The sequence below is a fragment of the Polyodon spathula genome, chromosome 1, assembly GCF_017654505.1.
Source record: "Polyodon spathula isolate WHYD16114869_AA chromosome 1, ASM1765450v1, whole genome shotgun sequence".
Classification (NCBI taxonomy): Eukaryota; Metazoa; Chordata; class Actinopteri; order Acipenseriformes; family Polyodontidae; genus Polyodon; species Polyodon spathula.
In genome coordinates, this window is record NC_054534.1 from 15,979,622 (window position 1) to 15,995,749 (window position 16,128).

General features: G+C 36.8%; 1 protein-coding gene across 1 annotated transcript in view; it reads right to left on the bottom strand.

Moving 5' to 3' along the window:
* Window positions 1-5,522: 5,522 nt before the first annotated feature.
* LOC121314686 (sorting nexin-30-like) overlaps window positions 5,523-16,128 on the bottom strand; it is a 28,163-nt gene continuing 17,557 nt past the window's right edge. The window contains exons 3-9 of the mRNA XM_041248198.1: window positions 15,468-15,578; window positions 15,106-15,264; window positions 13,452-13,647; window positions 12,571-12,770; window positions 9,546-9,632; window positions 8,442-8,594; window positions 5,523-7,674 (exon numbers count right to left, since the gene is read on the bottom strand). Of these exons, the coding sequence (XP_041104132.1) occupies window positions 7,600-7,674; window positions 8,442-8,594; window positions 9,546-9,632; window positions 12,571-12,770; window positions 13,452-13,647; window positions 15,106-15,264; window positions 15,468-15,578 (981 nt within the window). The 3' untranslated portion in view covers window positions 5,523-7,599. The remainder of the gene's footprint in view (window positions 7,675-8,441; window positions 8,595-9,545; window positions 9,633-12,570; window positions 12,771-13,451; window positions 13,648-15,105; window positions 15,265-15,467; window positions 15,579-16,128) is intronic.

Genomic DNA, 16,128 nt, shown 5'->3' on the forward strand with positions numbered 1-16,128 from the left:
TGATGGGGCTAATTTGCTCTTTGAATTTAAGCATTTGAAGCAACAGCTTTTTCAATTTGTTCTGATTGACGCTCTCCAGTTGTTTCTTCAATTATTATAATAATCTGTTTGTTCCGCTCTATTGCGGGGTAAAATGTTTACTATATTTTTTCCCCATAGTTTAGCCTTGTGTGTATTCTGCTTAATCAGAAAGTAACTCAGGTTCACATTACAAACTGTACAAATAACACACACATACAATGGTACTCCACAAGAAAGGCTGATGAGACTTAAATACATTCATTTTTATTGGTCACATATTTAAAACCAGTTGAGGTACAGATACTGCATTAAGTATTAAAACAGCATCATCGATTTACCATCTATTCCTCAACTTCGCAAATTAAACATGAAGTGTACATAGTATGACTTCCATGCTAAACAATAAACTAAAAAGATTGATGACAAACCAGAACGCTGCTCTAATATGGCAAATGGACTTCAGTTTTGGCTTTCACGGTTACTATGGTAAATTTTTTTTTTTGTTGTTATTCTTTTAATTGTTTTCAGGCTCCGGTTAAGGCTAACCCTTGTGTATGTTTAGCTATGGTACATCTAGCTAAAACAAATTCATATCTATGTTGCTTAAACTAAAGGAGGACATTTTGATCTTAACCAGATAACTCTGCAAAGAAAATCTGCTATTGGGTAATTAAACATATCTGTGTAGTGCATTACATGGTGGGAAAAAAAGTTAAGAAAAATGCATCGAATACTTTGAGAACCTACATCATACTCGTTGGATAGACTATAGTTCTTGTTGGATCACCACTGAAGTCACTGGAAATCACACCGAGACTACTTCCTCTGGAAAATCCACTGCGTACATTTTAAAACTTACAGCGACTGTCCAAAGATACAAACTATTGGACTAAGTGGATATGCTGGCCACAGACCAGTGCTCAATCCAAGCATCTCCTGCATTAAATGTAGTAGTGCTATTTTTTCCAATAGGCACATAAAATGTTGTGCCAAGTTATTGTCTATTTCAGGACAGGAATGCACAATTACTCATGGATCTAATAAATTAGGAACATTTTGTAACCACTCTCTATACATCTGTTTCAAACAATCTCTTATTTCAAGAGGCAAGGATCTGGAAAGAGATCCAGAATATATAGGCACAAATAATTGCAAATAACTAACTAAAACCATATATCCAAGGCAGGTCTCACTGGGAGAAAAATGGAACTGGTTCTTGAAACCAGCCACCTGCAATCAATTTAGGCCAAAGAAACGGTTTTGAAACATGTGTCTTGATTCAATGTACCTGCCCAAAAGCATTTTAGGTTTCAAATGAACAGTATCCAAACAGTACAAGAAGTTGAGCTGGACCCAAAATAAATGCTTTAAAAGTTTTGAAACACAACTGGACTTTTTGTGGACTTTTTTGTAAACCAGTCACCCCCCCTCCCCATGTAATAGAGAAAGCTGGCTCAATACAACTCTACTATGCACTCTCCGTTTGCAGCTTGCAGAGACAGCAGGCTATTTACTGTTATACAAATCAATCCAGGCTGTCATTTGTAAGCCATTGCTCCAGTCAGAAGGGTAAACCTGAAAGAGAAAAAAAAAATAGAGAATTTCCCAAAAGGTTAAATTAGTAATTATTAAGGCTTTAAAACACAATTTCTTGAATGGTATTAAAAGATTGGATATTACTATACCCATTCTTTTGTGCTGAACTGATCTATCTGTTCTACTTTGTTTAAAAGTAGAACAGGGATATGCACATTTTACCATATATATATATAAAAAACAACAAATAAAAAAATTAAAAAACTGATGCTTCCTTGAACCTTATCATGTATGTTTACAAGTGTTCGCTAGCTACCTCTAACCAAGTGTACAGACAAGAGTGCTCTGATGGCTGAACTGGAGAATATACATGTATAATAGATGCCATGGAGGTAGTTCAGTTTCAAAAACCATTGTATGCTGATGCATTCTACAATTCACTGATGAAAACCCCTGCACACAATCAAAAAAAAAAAAAAAAAAAAAAAAAAGTGTGAGCACAGATATAAATACTTATCCAAATATTTATTCTACCTATGAAAACATGACATGCTATATAAAAAGGAGAGCTAAAAAGCTTTCAATAGATGTATAACTTGCATGGGTTTGCAGAAATGTGAAAAAAAATAAATTTTTTACACCTTTCTAAAACCAAGTGGTAAGATCAAATCTGTTTTGTAAAAAACTGACACATAATCTGATGAATATTACAAATCTTCTTAAACACTTCTAGATCAGGAGGAACATATTTTCAGCCATTTAAACTTAAAACCAAAAAGAGCTCAAAACATCACCATGACCTTTGATAATGTCACAATGCTCTTATTACCACACACTGTGACATATTAAATAAAAACACACATCTTGTTGAATGCACCAATACAAATGATGAGTTAATCCAATGTGTACAACTCTAGTTACAGTCATTTGTCTTCCCACTACACCTAACTTTTCAAAAATATTAATTTCAGGTCAGTTACAAGAAAAAAACAGCCTAAATAGGCCTATGTATTTTTATTCTAAACACCCTAGATGTGTTAGAACCTAATCTTTCCCAAAAACACAGAACAAAAAATCTCTACTGGGGGTTGAACTTTTTCAAAATGTTAAACTCTTTTTTTTTTTTAAATACAGATGACAGATTAAAAGTAAAGAGATCTTCATCACAATTATAATGTTGCTAATGCTACCTAAAGGTAAGAGAATCTAATTTCAAAGCCTTGGTTAACACACATTTTAGACAGGCGACAACCCAATCCCCACTTATTTACAGCAAGCTCAGTTAGGGATTTTAAGAAAAAAAAAAAAAAAAAAAAAAAAAGGTTAAACTAGATTTGATATTAGTTGATAATCACATTTCCCTTTCTATTTCTCCTATTTAGTGCTCAATATTGTTTTAGTCCCCCCCCCCCGCATGTTCTGTGCCTAATGGCAATAGCAGAGCTACCACAAATTAGAATAAGTATATATAGCACAATGTATAAGTAATCAATGCCACAAATATGAGTTTATTCAAACAAATTATATAACCAGACCACAAACTTAAGCAAAACAGTCAAAAACATAAAAGCTTCCACATAATATATGCAAATCATCAAGAAAAAGCATTACTTCTGAATTGGCAAGCAAGCAGCAGCACTCGCCGTAGAAAGGAACCACATTTTCCATTCTGGATATATTTAGTAATAGAGGCTGCTCACGGCTGCCTCTTCCCAGTGGGAAATTCTGAGTGATGAACAGCTTTCTGTATAATCTCAACTGCGCATTAACTGAAGAGTAGTAATACATAAAATACATATATTATACAATTACAAAACAGGGTATAAGGTCACAATTTGTTTTTCTATGTTCTTTACTTGGATAAGTAAAAAAATAAATAAAAACACATGAATTGGCTTGTACAAAAGATGCAAGGTGCTATGTGCCATTGTTTTTTTTTTTTGTTTATTTATTTTTTTAACAAATCATGGATGAGAACAAAATAACAAGGAACCGATTTAATGTAGATAAGTGGAAGGTAAATCTAAAGCTCTACAAAATGAAACTTATTAATCACATTCATTTAAAACACAATCAATACAAAAGTGAATTTAGGTCTTGGAGGTGTAGCTAGCTTAGAAATATTGGAGTCATCATCAAAATGTAAGAAGCCTTGATTCACAAACTTTATTTTACAAGTAACAGGTACAGAAAACATAGGCACACTTTAGAGTCTGAAATCAACCTTGCTTAAATTGCTGGTACTACTTTTGCGATCTGATGGTTTTAAGACTGCAGTATCTTTAGACAAATGAAAACTGGTTTGCAAAACTTGGTAACACATAGAAAGAAAGAGGGAGCTTACATGACATGAACATTTTAACATACAAGAGAGCAGCACGGCTCAAGTCCAGACAATTGATAAAGTGGTAATGGAAGCCACAGCACACAGATTTATTATGCATACAGTACTTCCTCCACAACAATGCACCAAAGCTTACAGCTTCAGGCATCTATGAAAGGTAACAACACTTCACCTGTCTGGATTCAAATTATAATAACCAAGGGTTTAAAAACATTTCTTTACCATTAATTTCACAGAACAACATTCCCACAATTCTGTCGTATTGCAGGCGTTAGTTTCACTCAGGTGAAGTCATTCTTTCCTGCTACAAGACACACATTCCCTCCCTGCTACCATGAAACTTGCAGGAAGAGAACAGCGAAAAAAAAAAAAAATGTAAACCAAAATGTTCAGCACTTATGAGAATGTTATGCTAACAAGGTGCAAGACAATGTTTGATGCCTTTTAAAATGTTATTACTCCATAAACCGAATGTGTAGCGTTATTTACATATTAAGTTGAAGGGGAGGGGTGTGGGTCAACAATTCAGAAGCAAAAGGGCCATTATCTGGACACCACAAATCTCCGTTCCTGCATTATAAAATAAATAGTTTAAGGACTATAGACTATACAGTACCCTCAAAAGAGATATCAAGACACTCAAGTATTATGGCACATAAGGGTTTCTGCTTCACTGTAAAAGAATATAATGGCACTATAAAAGAAATGGTAGGCACCCATAAAGTGTTGTATTAAAACAAGGTAGTGGTGGCTCCCGAGGTTGGAGGCCTGGATGTTGCAGGTTCAAATCCAGGCTATGTCATTACCGACCTGGACCAGGGGTTCCTAGTGGGCAGCACACAATTGGACGAGCGCCACCCTCTGGCTTCGCTGTGGATCTGCAGTGTGAAAGACTGACAGGAACACATTTCATAGGATATGTGTGTTTCAGTCAGCAGGGGGGTTGCAGCAGTGAACCAGGATAAAAATAATAATGGGCATTCCAAATGAAGGAGAAAACCGGGGTAAAAACGTAAATTAAAATTTTCATGACAAACTATTTTTCTTCCACCAACAGATGAAAAATAAATAAATCACTTTTGTTGTTGAGACTTGAAGAACCACTTCTATCCTTTTAACATGCAATTTATAGCAGTTATTTCTATTTTAATACAATGACTTTGCTGCATTTTGGCCAGTGGGTTACTACCAAATCCTATTGCCGTAGTTTAACTATCTGTTATATAAATTGTAAATAATTTTGGATTATAGTGGTTATACAATCTACAAAATCTATTTTTGGCATTAGGTGCTTTATAGCTGGCAATTTTGGACGGTTACCTTAGCAACAGAAATAATGTCTCCTGCATCGCTCAACAAATAAATAGGAGGCCACACAGTCAGCCATAAGAACAAAAATAAATAAAATATGTGGCGCCTGGTACTATAAGTTAGGCAAAGTGGTAGGGGCCACTACAGCTCATCCTAGCATGTGTAACTTAAGAGTAATATGGCATGCCTGTAATATAATACCTCAAAAGGCATTTATTTAATGATAAAAGTATAAGGGTATTCTCTTTACATTCCATTGCACGACTTCCACTTCCTGCTACGTAGCAATCATACTGTAGGCATTGTAGTATTAAATCTTCACTTTTAAAGTTTATTGCAGTATTTAACAGTTGTACAAATATTTAAAAAAAAATCTTCCTACTGATAAACATGCATACAAATCAGCATAGCCACAATCTGATTGCTATTTGCTGTTATGTGACTGTTTTATTGTATTATCACATTTCTGAAAGGAGGGTGGCCTACTATCTTTAACAGATTATGTAATACATCTCAAAACAGATATCCACACACCACTGCCACAACTTGTAGCAGACTTAATAAAAAGCACGTGGAACAATATCTGTTCTGTTTGAAAACATTTGCATTCAATGTTAACCGATGTAATCTTAAGCAGTTGGTACACAAAATGAATGTGAGGAAGGTTACACAATGAGGATACCGTTTAAAAAAAAAAAAAAAAAAAAAAACCTGTTGGACCCATGTTAATCAACACTTAAATACATGCCAGGGATTGCATTTGCATATCAAACACTTTAGGGCTACTAGCATTATAACACAGAATCCTACCTGTGTGATAATAAATAAACCCTAACCTTGATGATGTGAAAACAGTTTGCATTCAGCTACATAAAACCTTTAAATATCATACTTTCCTGTTTAGTTATTTATTTACACTTCATCCAAAACTTCAACCACTCTAATCATAAACGCAGAGGTTAAACCAGAACAACTTGTTTAGTTTTTCCTCAAAAGTTGTTTATAAATCACATGTAAAACCTGTACTCCTGCATACTAATACATATGCTATAAAACACCTCCATGTAGACAGGTTATAAAGTGTTTGGAGTGGTAAAAGTAAAGTAACTATTCATTCTGTATCTCCACAAGTCAGTTTAGCAATATGAAAATGGATGAAAAATACAGTATATTTGAATACTAAAGATGTGTTCCAGCTAATATACTCTCTTTAGTCTGTTAGTCAGTTATTACTGTGTCTGCAAGACAGTCCCCTTGCTATTTTCTTTTTATAGAAATAATCAATCTGTATTTTACATCCTGAACAAACCAGGTTTTTAAAAAGTGAGAGAGAAAACAATTTTGAGTTAAAATTGTCAAATCCATGTTAATCCTGGCTTGAGCTCTTAAACTATATTGCTTCAAGTTCCAACGGTCACGTTGCTGACTATCTGAAGAATGCTTACAAATCTGAAGCCCCCCCCCTTCAACCAACTCTTAACTTACTGCACCAGCTTTTGAGAATTGATGTTTCTGGCAGTTGTCAAGTTTAGTAATATTAACTCAACACTGGTCTATTTTAATTTATATTGTCAAGTTGGGCACTGCAATATGCCATGTTGGTCTAAATTGAGTTCACTGGTATATGATAGAGCTGTGTTGGGCAGGTACTGGTGGCAGCTTTACACAACCTTAGCTCGTGCAATTAGATTTGCCTCATGTTTGAGGAAAATCTGTGAATCCTAGAACCTCTGATTCTCTACATAAAATGACGATGACCTGCTTTTTGGCCACTCTAGACTACATACAACATACCGTCTCTCTGTTTCTGCAATATTTGGCCAGAAGAGTACAATCAGAGTGCACATTTCTGATATTTGCACAAACTCCGAGAGAACAATTTCCCAAAGATCTTACACAGAAAACTTTCAACACGGCACTATTCCATCTTCTCTGCACCAAGTACTCCCCTGCTCATTTTTCCTTCATTTCATTGGAACTGAATACATCAGCTTTGCACATTTCAAGGGCCAAAAATAAATAAATAATGCACACTGGAGATTTGCTTGAAAACTTCACAAACCTCAAAATCTTTAATCCTGGCTCTTTGGAACTGTATATCCAATATGTTTACTCACCCGGCGTTTTAAACACAATTAAATAAAACTGTCCACTTCATACAGCTGAAGGGTGGGTTCGTAGTACATGGCTTGGATTTTAGAAATATAAAAACACATTCAGCAAAAAACACACTCCTTGAATGAGTTCACATTGAGCCCCCTCCCGAGTCAATGTCCTTGAAAAGCAGAGGATATGAGAGTGAAGTGTACTCATCATGTGCACTTTGTGGATGCAGACAGGCAGTACCCAGGAAACAAGTGGAGTGGGTAGAAAGGACAGGGGGGCAATTATGAGGGCATTTCTCCTTTGCCATCTGGTTTATCCTGTAAGAGTGGAATGACGGACTCCCACGCTGCAAGGCACTGTAAATTTAAACAAAAAACAAACTGGTTGCAACACAGAAGTGACTAATAGAAATACATTTTGCTTCACAACAACCTCACAATTACTTCAGCTGAGCAGCAGCGTCAAGTTATTTCACTAACACTAAGAATTCAAAATACTTAAGATTTCAACAGAAATAAAAAGTTTGTGTGCTTTTATTTGAAAATAAGTATGTCATTTAAAAGAGAATTCACCTTGTACTTCAGAAGATAATTGTAGTAAAGCTCCCCAGATTTTAATACACGGCTGGGGTCTACCTTGAGCTGCTTAGTTCGCTGCAATTGGTATCAACTTGCGTACTAGTTTAGTACTGTTCTCAGTACGAACCACAAGATCATCCCCAGTTAGTACGCTCCTTTCAGTTTGTTGCAGTTGACCCAAGAATTGTAGTTTCAATGCTTTTGCGTACTTTTAATAAAAAAATAAATAAAAAACACAAAACACAGGAACAAAGAAAAGTTTCAAACAAAACACTCCTACACACAGTACCCGTCCCTATCCCAAGACAGGTGCTTACACACAGTCTTTATCTTCACTCAGACTTTCAACAAACATTTGTGACCTGATTTTATACCTGCCAGAGGCAGATGTCCCTCATTTCATTCGATCCAGGTGCTTCCCATCCTGGCTCCATTTCTACCCTCAAGGCATCCCAGAGGAAGTAGTCCTGTACTACACCTCTCCTCCTACTCTGCCACAATAATGTAAGGGTGGATTTTCACAGTTTTTAACCCTTTCATCCCACCTTTTCATAATACTGGATGTTTCTGTCAGCCATTCCTGTGAGCAGCAGCCTGAAGTCCTGCCTCTTGTTGTTCTGCCACCGATCCCAGTCAGCCTTTAGGTCTGCGTTAAAGCACTCTACCCGGTCTTGGCACTTTTCAACATCTGTAGGTACCTGTGGAGAGGGAGCATGATCCAAGTTATACTACCAAGGCTACAACCGCCGCTGCATGTGTTGTTCTGACTGATATAACAACACTAACATAACTGTAGGTTGGTGCGCGAAACTGATTCTACCAAAGACGATTTTGATTGGATACTGTCGCCCTCCAATTGGTTAAACAAACTTTGTAATTCAACATACAGTATGTATACAGTAAAGATTTTACTTGTTAACAATCACAGACCCCCCACCCCCCAGTAGCTTACACATCAAACAGAGGTGTAACAGAGTAGGTACACATTTGAAACTTCATCATCCATCCTTTATTTAACCAGGTAAAACAGCAGAGAACACCGCACCATTTTCAAATGGGACCAGAAACACTTAAAAAACGTAACCCTCATTTCTCAAGCGAGTTATGATTGAGTGCTTGTAGTTATTGAAGACTGATCACTTGCCAAAATTACACTACAGATGCAACGTACATTTCATTTATTTAAAATGATTTTATTGTAAAAATTTCCATCAAGGTAGGTAGTCCTAAATCCATGCAAAGTTCAGAAACTGACCAAAAGACCACCGTATGGCAACCCAAGCAAATTCTGACTTCTAGGGCCTAAAAACAACAGCTTTGTAGCCGTAGTACTGAGGCAAATAGGATGTACATTAAAAAATACGGTAGGCAAGATGCCTTGTCCCAGCAGTGTCTCCTTCACACCTGATACCTATTTTTGTGCTCATGAAGGTGCACAACGACAGTAACAGAGTACTACATCTAGCAGTGTGATAAAGTAACAGCTACACTGCATTTTCCCTACTTTTCTGCCAACCAGTCCTCACCACAACCCTATGTTGGGATAACGGGCAGATTACAAATGTATTTTATTGTGAGAAAATATCTAAAAATTAGGAAATCTACAGCTACCACTGAGCTTTAACTGATAACGAAAAGAATATACTTACACAGGGCCGTTCCTCTTTCCTGAATGCCACAGCCTCCAACTTGGCCTCATATTCTGCTTGGACTTGGTCCCTTTTCTTCAAAACGTTCTATAAGACATGAGGAAGTAGGTTAGGCTACTGTATAGCTTTCTTTCTTTAATTTGTAATCTTCAGTGGTTTGAGCTGCTAAGAAAAAATAAATAAAACATTCTGAATTTCAGAGAAGTTGTCTACTTAAAACCAGAAGACGAGGAAGAAAGCCAACCAGAGTATTATTTAAAAAAAAAAAACGATGATATTCAAAAGTATTTTTTTATATATGTAACATCTAAACATTATATTTAATTAAAGCAGTCTATAAATGTATGTGGAAAATGTGGGAAAACTGGGGGGGTTACATTACAATACAATAAAAAAAAACGGTATGTTCCTTAGGCCTATATGAATATAAGACTGAGAACAAGGAGGTATGTAAAAATGCATACGCGGTTCCTGAGTAGCTTCATGCACGGCTGAGCATCCTAATGTTCCTGTACACATATACCAGTCCCTATACCGGTCCCTATACCCTGCCTCTGCTCCAAGAAACCAGCGACTACTGGTCTGCAGCTGCGGTAGAAGTGCCAGGTGCAGAATCCTCTTAACACACACACACACACACACACACACACACACACACACACACACACACACACACACACACACACACACATATTATAATGAAAAATGGATGTCTTGTAATATTAAACATTAAAAAAAAAGTCTTTATTTAAAGTGATAAAGTACATGTATGTTGTTTGTTAACTATATCCATTACTTATTGCACAATATGCCAATTGATGCTAACAACTCACTCCAGTTCTGCGAGGTAGAATTTTGTTGTTCTTGGGACATGTTAAAAGAATTATAGAAAGAAACAACTACTACTACTATGTTAAAAGTTTTGTTAGTTGTGCTTAACAACATGAATTTATACAAACATTAATAATATGCTATACGAGAGGTTTACATTTTTTCTTGTCTGCATGTGTGTGTGTGTGTGTGTGTGTGTGTGTGTGTGTGTGTGTTTGTGTGTGTGTGTGTGTGTGTGTGTGTGTGTGTGTATGTATGTGTGTGTGTATGTGTTTGTGTGGTTTAGTACAGCTTTGCTGAGGAATAACGTGAGATTCTGCCAGTTAAACGGGATCTTGACTGCTGAAATCAAGAGACACAAGCACGATTCCTGCTCTGGTTTACATGGCTTTTTACAAGTATTTTTATCGTAAGAAAGCAATTGACCATGCCCTTCAAGTCACGCTGACCACAAGACGTTCTTTTGCTGTTTCATAATGTATTCGTGTTACAGTCATGACATTTTATGTGCATGTAAACCCAGCCAATGCTTTTTTTTTTTACTGCAAAAGACAGCCAAGACTTCCATGTGTTGCTAAAGTGCAATCCTTGCTTTCTACTTGCCCTCCAATGGAGTAGCAGAATATCCAGTGATAGATAATACATGTTATAAATTCAATACTCGTAGAACTAGTGTGACCCCAGTTTCCAGGGTAGAACCGCATACAAAATACACTTAACAAAAATATAAACGCAACATGTAAAGTTTTGGTCCCATGTTTCATGAGCTGAAATAAAAGATCCCAGAAATTTTCCATACGCACAAAAAGCTTATTGCTCTCAAATTTGGTGTACAAATTTGTTTACATCCCTGTTGGTGAGCACTTCTCCTTTGCCAAGATAATCCATCCACCTGACAGGTGTGGCATATCAAGAAGCTGATTAAACAGCATGATTATTACACAGGTGCACCTTGTGCTGGGGACAATAAAAGACCACTCTAAAATGTGAAATTTTGTCACACAACACAATGCCACAGATGTCTCAAGTTTTGAGGGAGCGTGCAATTGGCAAGCTGACTGCAGGAATGTCCAACAGAGATGTTGCCAGAGAATTGAATGTTCATTTCTCTACCATAAGCCGCCTCCAACGTCGTTAGAGAATTTGGCAGTATGTCCAAACAGCCTCACAACCGCAGACCATGTGTAACCACGCCAGTCCAGGACCTCTACATCCGGCTTCTTCACCTGCGGGATCGTCTGAGACCAGCCACCCGGACAGCTGATGAAACTCTGGGTTTGCACCAACGAAGAATTTCTGCACAAAATGTCAGAAACCGTCTCAGGGAAGCTCATCTGTGTGCTCGTCATCCCCACCAGTGTCTTGACCTGACTGCAGTTCGGCGTATTAACCGACTTCAGTAGGCAAATTCTCACCTTCGATGGCCACTGGCAAGCTGGAGAAGTGTGCTCTTCATGGATGAATCCCGGTTTCAACTGTACTGGGCAGATGGCAGACAGCGTGTATGGTGTCGTGTTGGCTGATGTCAACGTTGTGAACAGAGCGGTGGGGTTATGGTATGGGCAGGCATAAGCTACGAACAAACACAATTGCATTTAATTGATGGCAATTTGAATGCACAGTGATACCGTGACGAGATCCTGAGACCCACTGTCGTGCCATTCATCCGCCGCCATCACCTCATGTTCCAGCATGACAATGCATGGCCCCATGTTGCAAGGATCTGACAACAATTCCTGGAAGCTGAAAATGTTCCAGTTCTCCATGGCCTGCATACTCACCAGACATGACACCCACTGAGCATGTCTGGGATGCTCTGGATCGATGTGTACGACAGTTCCCACCAATATCCAGCAACTTCATACAGCCATTGAAGAGGAGTGGGACAACATTCCACAGGCCACAATCAACAGCCTGATCAAGTCTATGCGAAGTAGATGGTATCTGTGACCAACAGATGTATATCTGTATTCCCAGTCATGTGAAATACATAGATTAGGGCCTAATGAATTTATTTCAATTGACCGATTTCCTTATATGAACTGTAACTCAGTAAAATCTTTGAAATTGTTACATGTTGGCTTATATTTTTGTTCAGTGTAGCATGCCGAGTCTATAATAGCAGTTAATAATTAAAGTGGAAACATATATAAAATATCTCTCTTCAGCGCAGCAAGTCTGCTGGTTGTCTCACCTTCATGGACTCTATGTAGAGGACATACTCCCGGAACACAGGCAGGAACTCCTCACTCATGTCCTCTGTGAGCTCCTCCAGTGCTGTGCTGCAGTTGGCCAAGCAGCTCGACACCCCCTCCAGGGGCTCTCGCAGCTCCCCCTCAGCAGAGGCCCAGTTTGAATACAGAGGGCCGTACTCCCGCAACTCCACTAGATACTCTACACGCAGGGAAACACAGCATTGTTTGTTAGCAGCTGCAGTGTGTACAAATGACAGCATGGCCAGAAAGCCTCCCAGCGAGTTTGGTTCACTCCAGATTTTACTTTCCAATTTATTAATGCTTACTTCATGTAAAACTGTTTAGAAAATTCACATTTTCTTTTAATTTGTGATGATCAATAAAGTGACTGATTTCACAGTATATGCAAGAGCCTACCATTGTGGTGCAGCCCTTTAATTAATTTCTCCTACTAACTGCTACACAGGAAGTGCATTTTCAGTGTGGCACTAGGATAAATTGTCTGGAGCCTTGGAGGTGCGTAAACTTTAACTTAACAAAATAAAATGACTTGTAAGAATAAAAAGGGCTTTTAAAAACATTTATTGTACCTCTTTTTGATTAACAGTTTGGTTAACAAACAAATCAGAGGTCATAACATTTGATGTGACTGATTAGACTCAGGTAAACCAGGTACAGCTCAAACCACTATTCAATTGTCTTTGTCACTGTAAACAGCATCGACACAAACCGCTGGACTTCACAAACCACATAACTTTAAGCCAAGTAATATGTAAAAGTAATAGTATGAATATGGTTTAATTCAAATCAAAAAGACTGAACTATGTAACACATTTATTGTGAAGACTATGAAAAAAGTCATTAATTAAACCGACTTTACCTGCTTGCTCCTTAATAATCCTCTGTGCTATTCTGTCAATAGTTCCCAGCTTCTGTGTAAACATGTCCAGATAATCCCCCATAGCAGCAAACTCTAAGGGTCTACTCCTCAGTTTGTAGCCTCCGGTGACATACTTCACGGATTCTCCCATTTTCGACAACAAAGCCATGCCTTGTTTTTTATAGGAATTGAGATCCTTTGAAAATGGAACAGATCTTTATTACAACATGCATTAAATTAAAATTAATAGCATCTATTATACATAGGGTTTACAATTTTAGGTTTTACCCTTTAAGATATCCCCAAAACAAAACTAGAAAGAAAACTGAACTAATTATGTTCATCATGGTGTATTTTACTTATGTTGGGTCAAATATCCAAGCCAACATTTTTCATGTATTCGAAGGCAATAAATACATAAATAAATAAATAAACATGCCTGTGTCCGCCAGAAATTACACCACTGACATAAATGAGAAGTATTACAATGTGTTTTGTGCGACAGTTTCTAAATTAGCAAGAGGAAAAATAGCTCTGTGTGTGGGGGACTTCTATATACCGTACATGCTTGAAATAATGGCCAATCTCGATTGTGCGCCCTTATTCATATTAGCGGCCTGTTTTACAGGCAAAAGGTTAATAAGGGCCCATGCTCTTGCTAGTTAAAACTATGATTGAATTTAATTATTTCCAATTTTTAGAAAAATGTATGCTGCTTTATATCGACCTTCGCAAAGTGCAATTTTCTCAAAGGGCTTCAACTACCTTTCAACTAAAAATCACTGCATTAAACACAATAGCATTTAAGTACAGTATAGAAGGTTTTGAATTAAGTGCTTGGCAAAAATTTATGTACAATGCCCGCATTTAAGTGTTTATTCAAGTTATAAAGTAATGTTATCACTTTATGAAAAAGTGTCTATGGTCACTTTGTTTACTCTGGAATGGAAGGATATATATATATATATATATATATATATATATATATATATATATATATATGGGTATATATATATCTATATATATAGATGTATACACACACATTGATTTCCTATCCTAACTCAAAGATAAAGTAGGGCCTTCACAACCTGTTCTTACTTCTGGGATATTTAACTTAAATACAGTTGGTCAATATTGTCATACAAATGGTTAGTTCATCAATGTAAGTCTACTGCATGCTAAAAAAAAATGTAAACATTTTTTTTGAAACCTATCATAGACACGTTTATTAATAATAAAGAACAAGGTTGACTTAGATTTATTTTCAATTTTGTATTCATTTCCACATCTAGTGCAAATTACTGAACACAACACATGTGGCCAACACATGAAACACAACACATGAAAGACAACCATGAGTATGTTAAAACTATATAAAAATCTGTATAAAAGTTCTTTACGTTAATTTCTAAAACAAACCATATAAAACACCTTCTAGAGGTTCTATAGATATATGTTAAGATTTAAGTATGAACGTACATGCATGCTCCATCAGCATATCCCCATAGTTTGCATAGCAACACAACACATTTTTTAATTAAAATTAATATAATACAATAATAATATAATTAAAAAAGAAAAAAGAAAACAGGTGACCAAGAAGCTTTAGCCACAGAGGCGGCCCCTTATTGAACAAACAATATCTTCCACTTACCTTTGCGGAGAGGAATACATTGAAATTGTCATTAAAGGAGAGGACAGGATGATCTGCTATCCTTTTCAAAAACTTGTCAAGGGCCTTCCGCCGGGTCTCCACAAACTCTTCTGAGAAGCGGTCAACAACCCCTTTCACGACAAACTTTTCTGGCAGTGGCTGCAAATTTAAAACAAATACATTTTAACTCTGCAAAACAAAAACTTTTTAAGCAGGACTATTTGGTGTACAGGACTTACTTAATACGCAAGTCAGCGATTTTCAAATATTGCACTTTAAAGTTTCCTCACAATTCCAGTGGTGTCTGAACTGTGGACTACGACAGGAACCCCTGGTTTAGTGACTTGTAAAATACTACCTACTGGAATGATATGTGTTGGCTGTGTGTCCTCCAGTTTATTCCTCAGCCAATCGAAGTCCTGGTACCGGCGACGTACAGAGTACTCAGGCAAATCAAACTCTGTCCTGGTGGTCTAAACAGAGGACATCAAATTACAAGAGTCAGGGGATTTGAACATCTCTGTAGCACATCTGTCAAGTCATTTCTAAATCGCAATTGAAGAAAGCAACAGAAGGCAGACTTGGGTTACAAAGTTATATTCAAGTTTTACAGACTTTTAATGTTAATGTGCCAATTCTCTTGTCATGAACAAATATTTGAAATTGCTGAAGTGGCTAATGTTGACTAAATGCTTGTATTTAACATGTTTTCTTGAATGATCTTATATTAAATGTAGGGTGCCAATATGTTTGTCTGTGACTGCATATACATATACCAGTTTCAACCAATCCTTAGCTTAAAATCTGCACTATCACCTTAAATATCTTCAATATTGTATCTAGCATATGTATTTTGTTTTACTTTTTAATTTTTTTTTTTTGCATCAATGCTTGTTGTATTTTATGAGCAAGCTGATTTATTTAATTTAGATAAACATATCGTGTTTCAGCATAAAATAAATAGCAATATAAAATGTAACCAAAGACACCATTCCCACTATAAGAGCAGGACACAGTTTATTT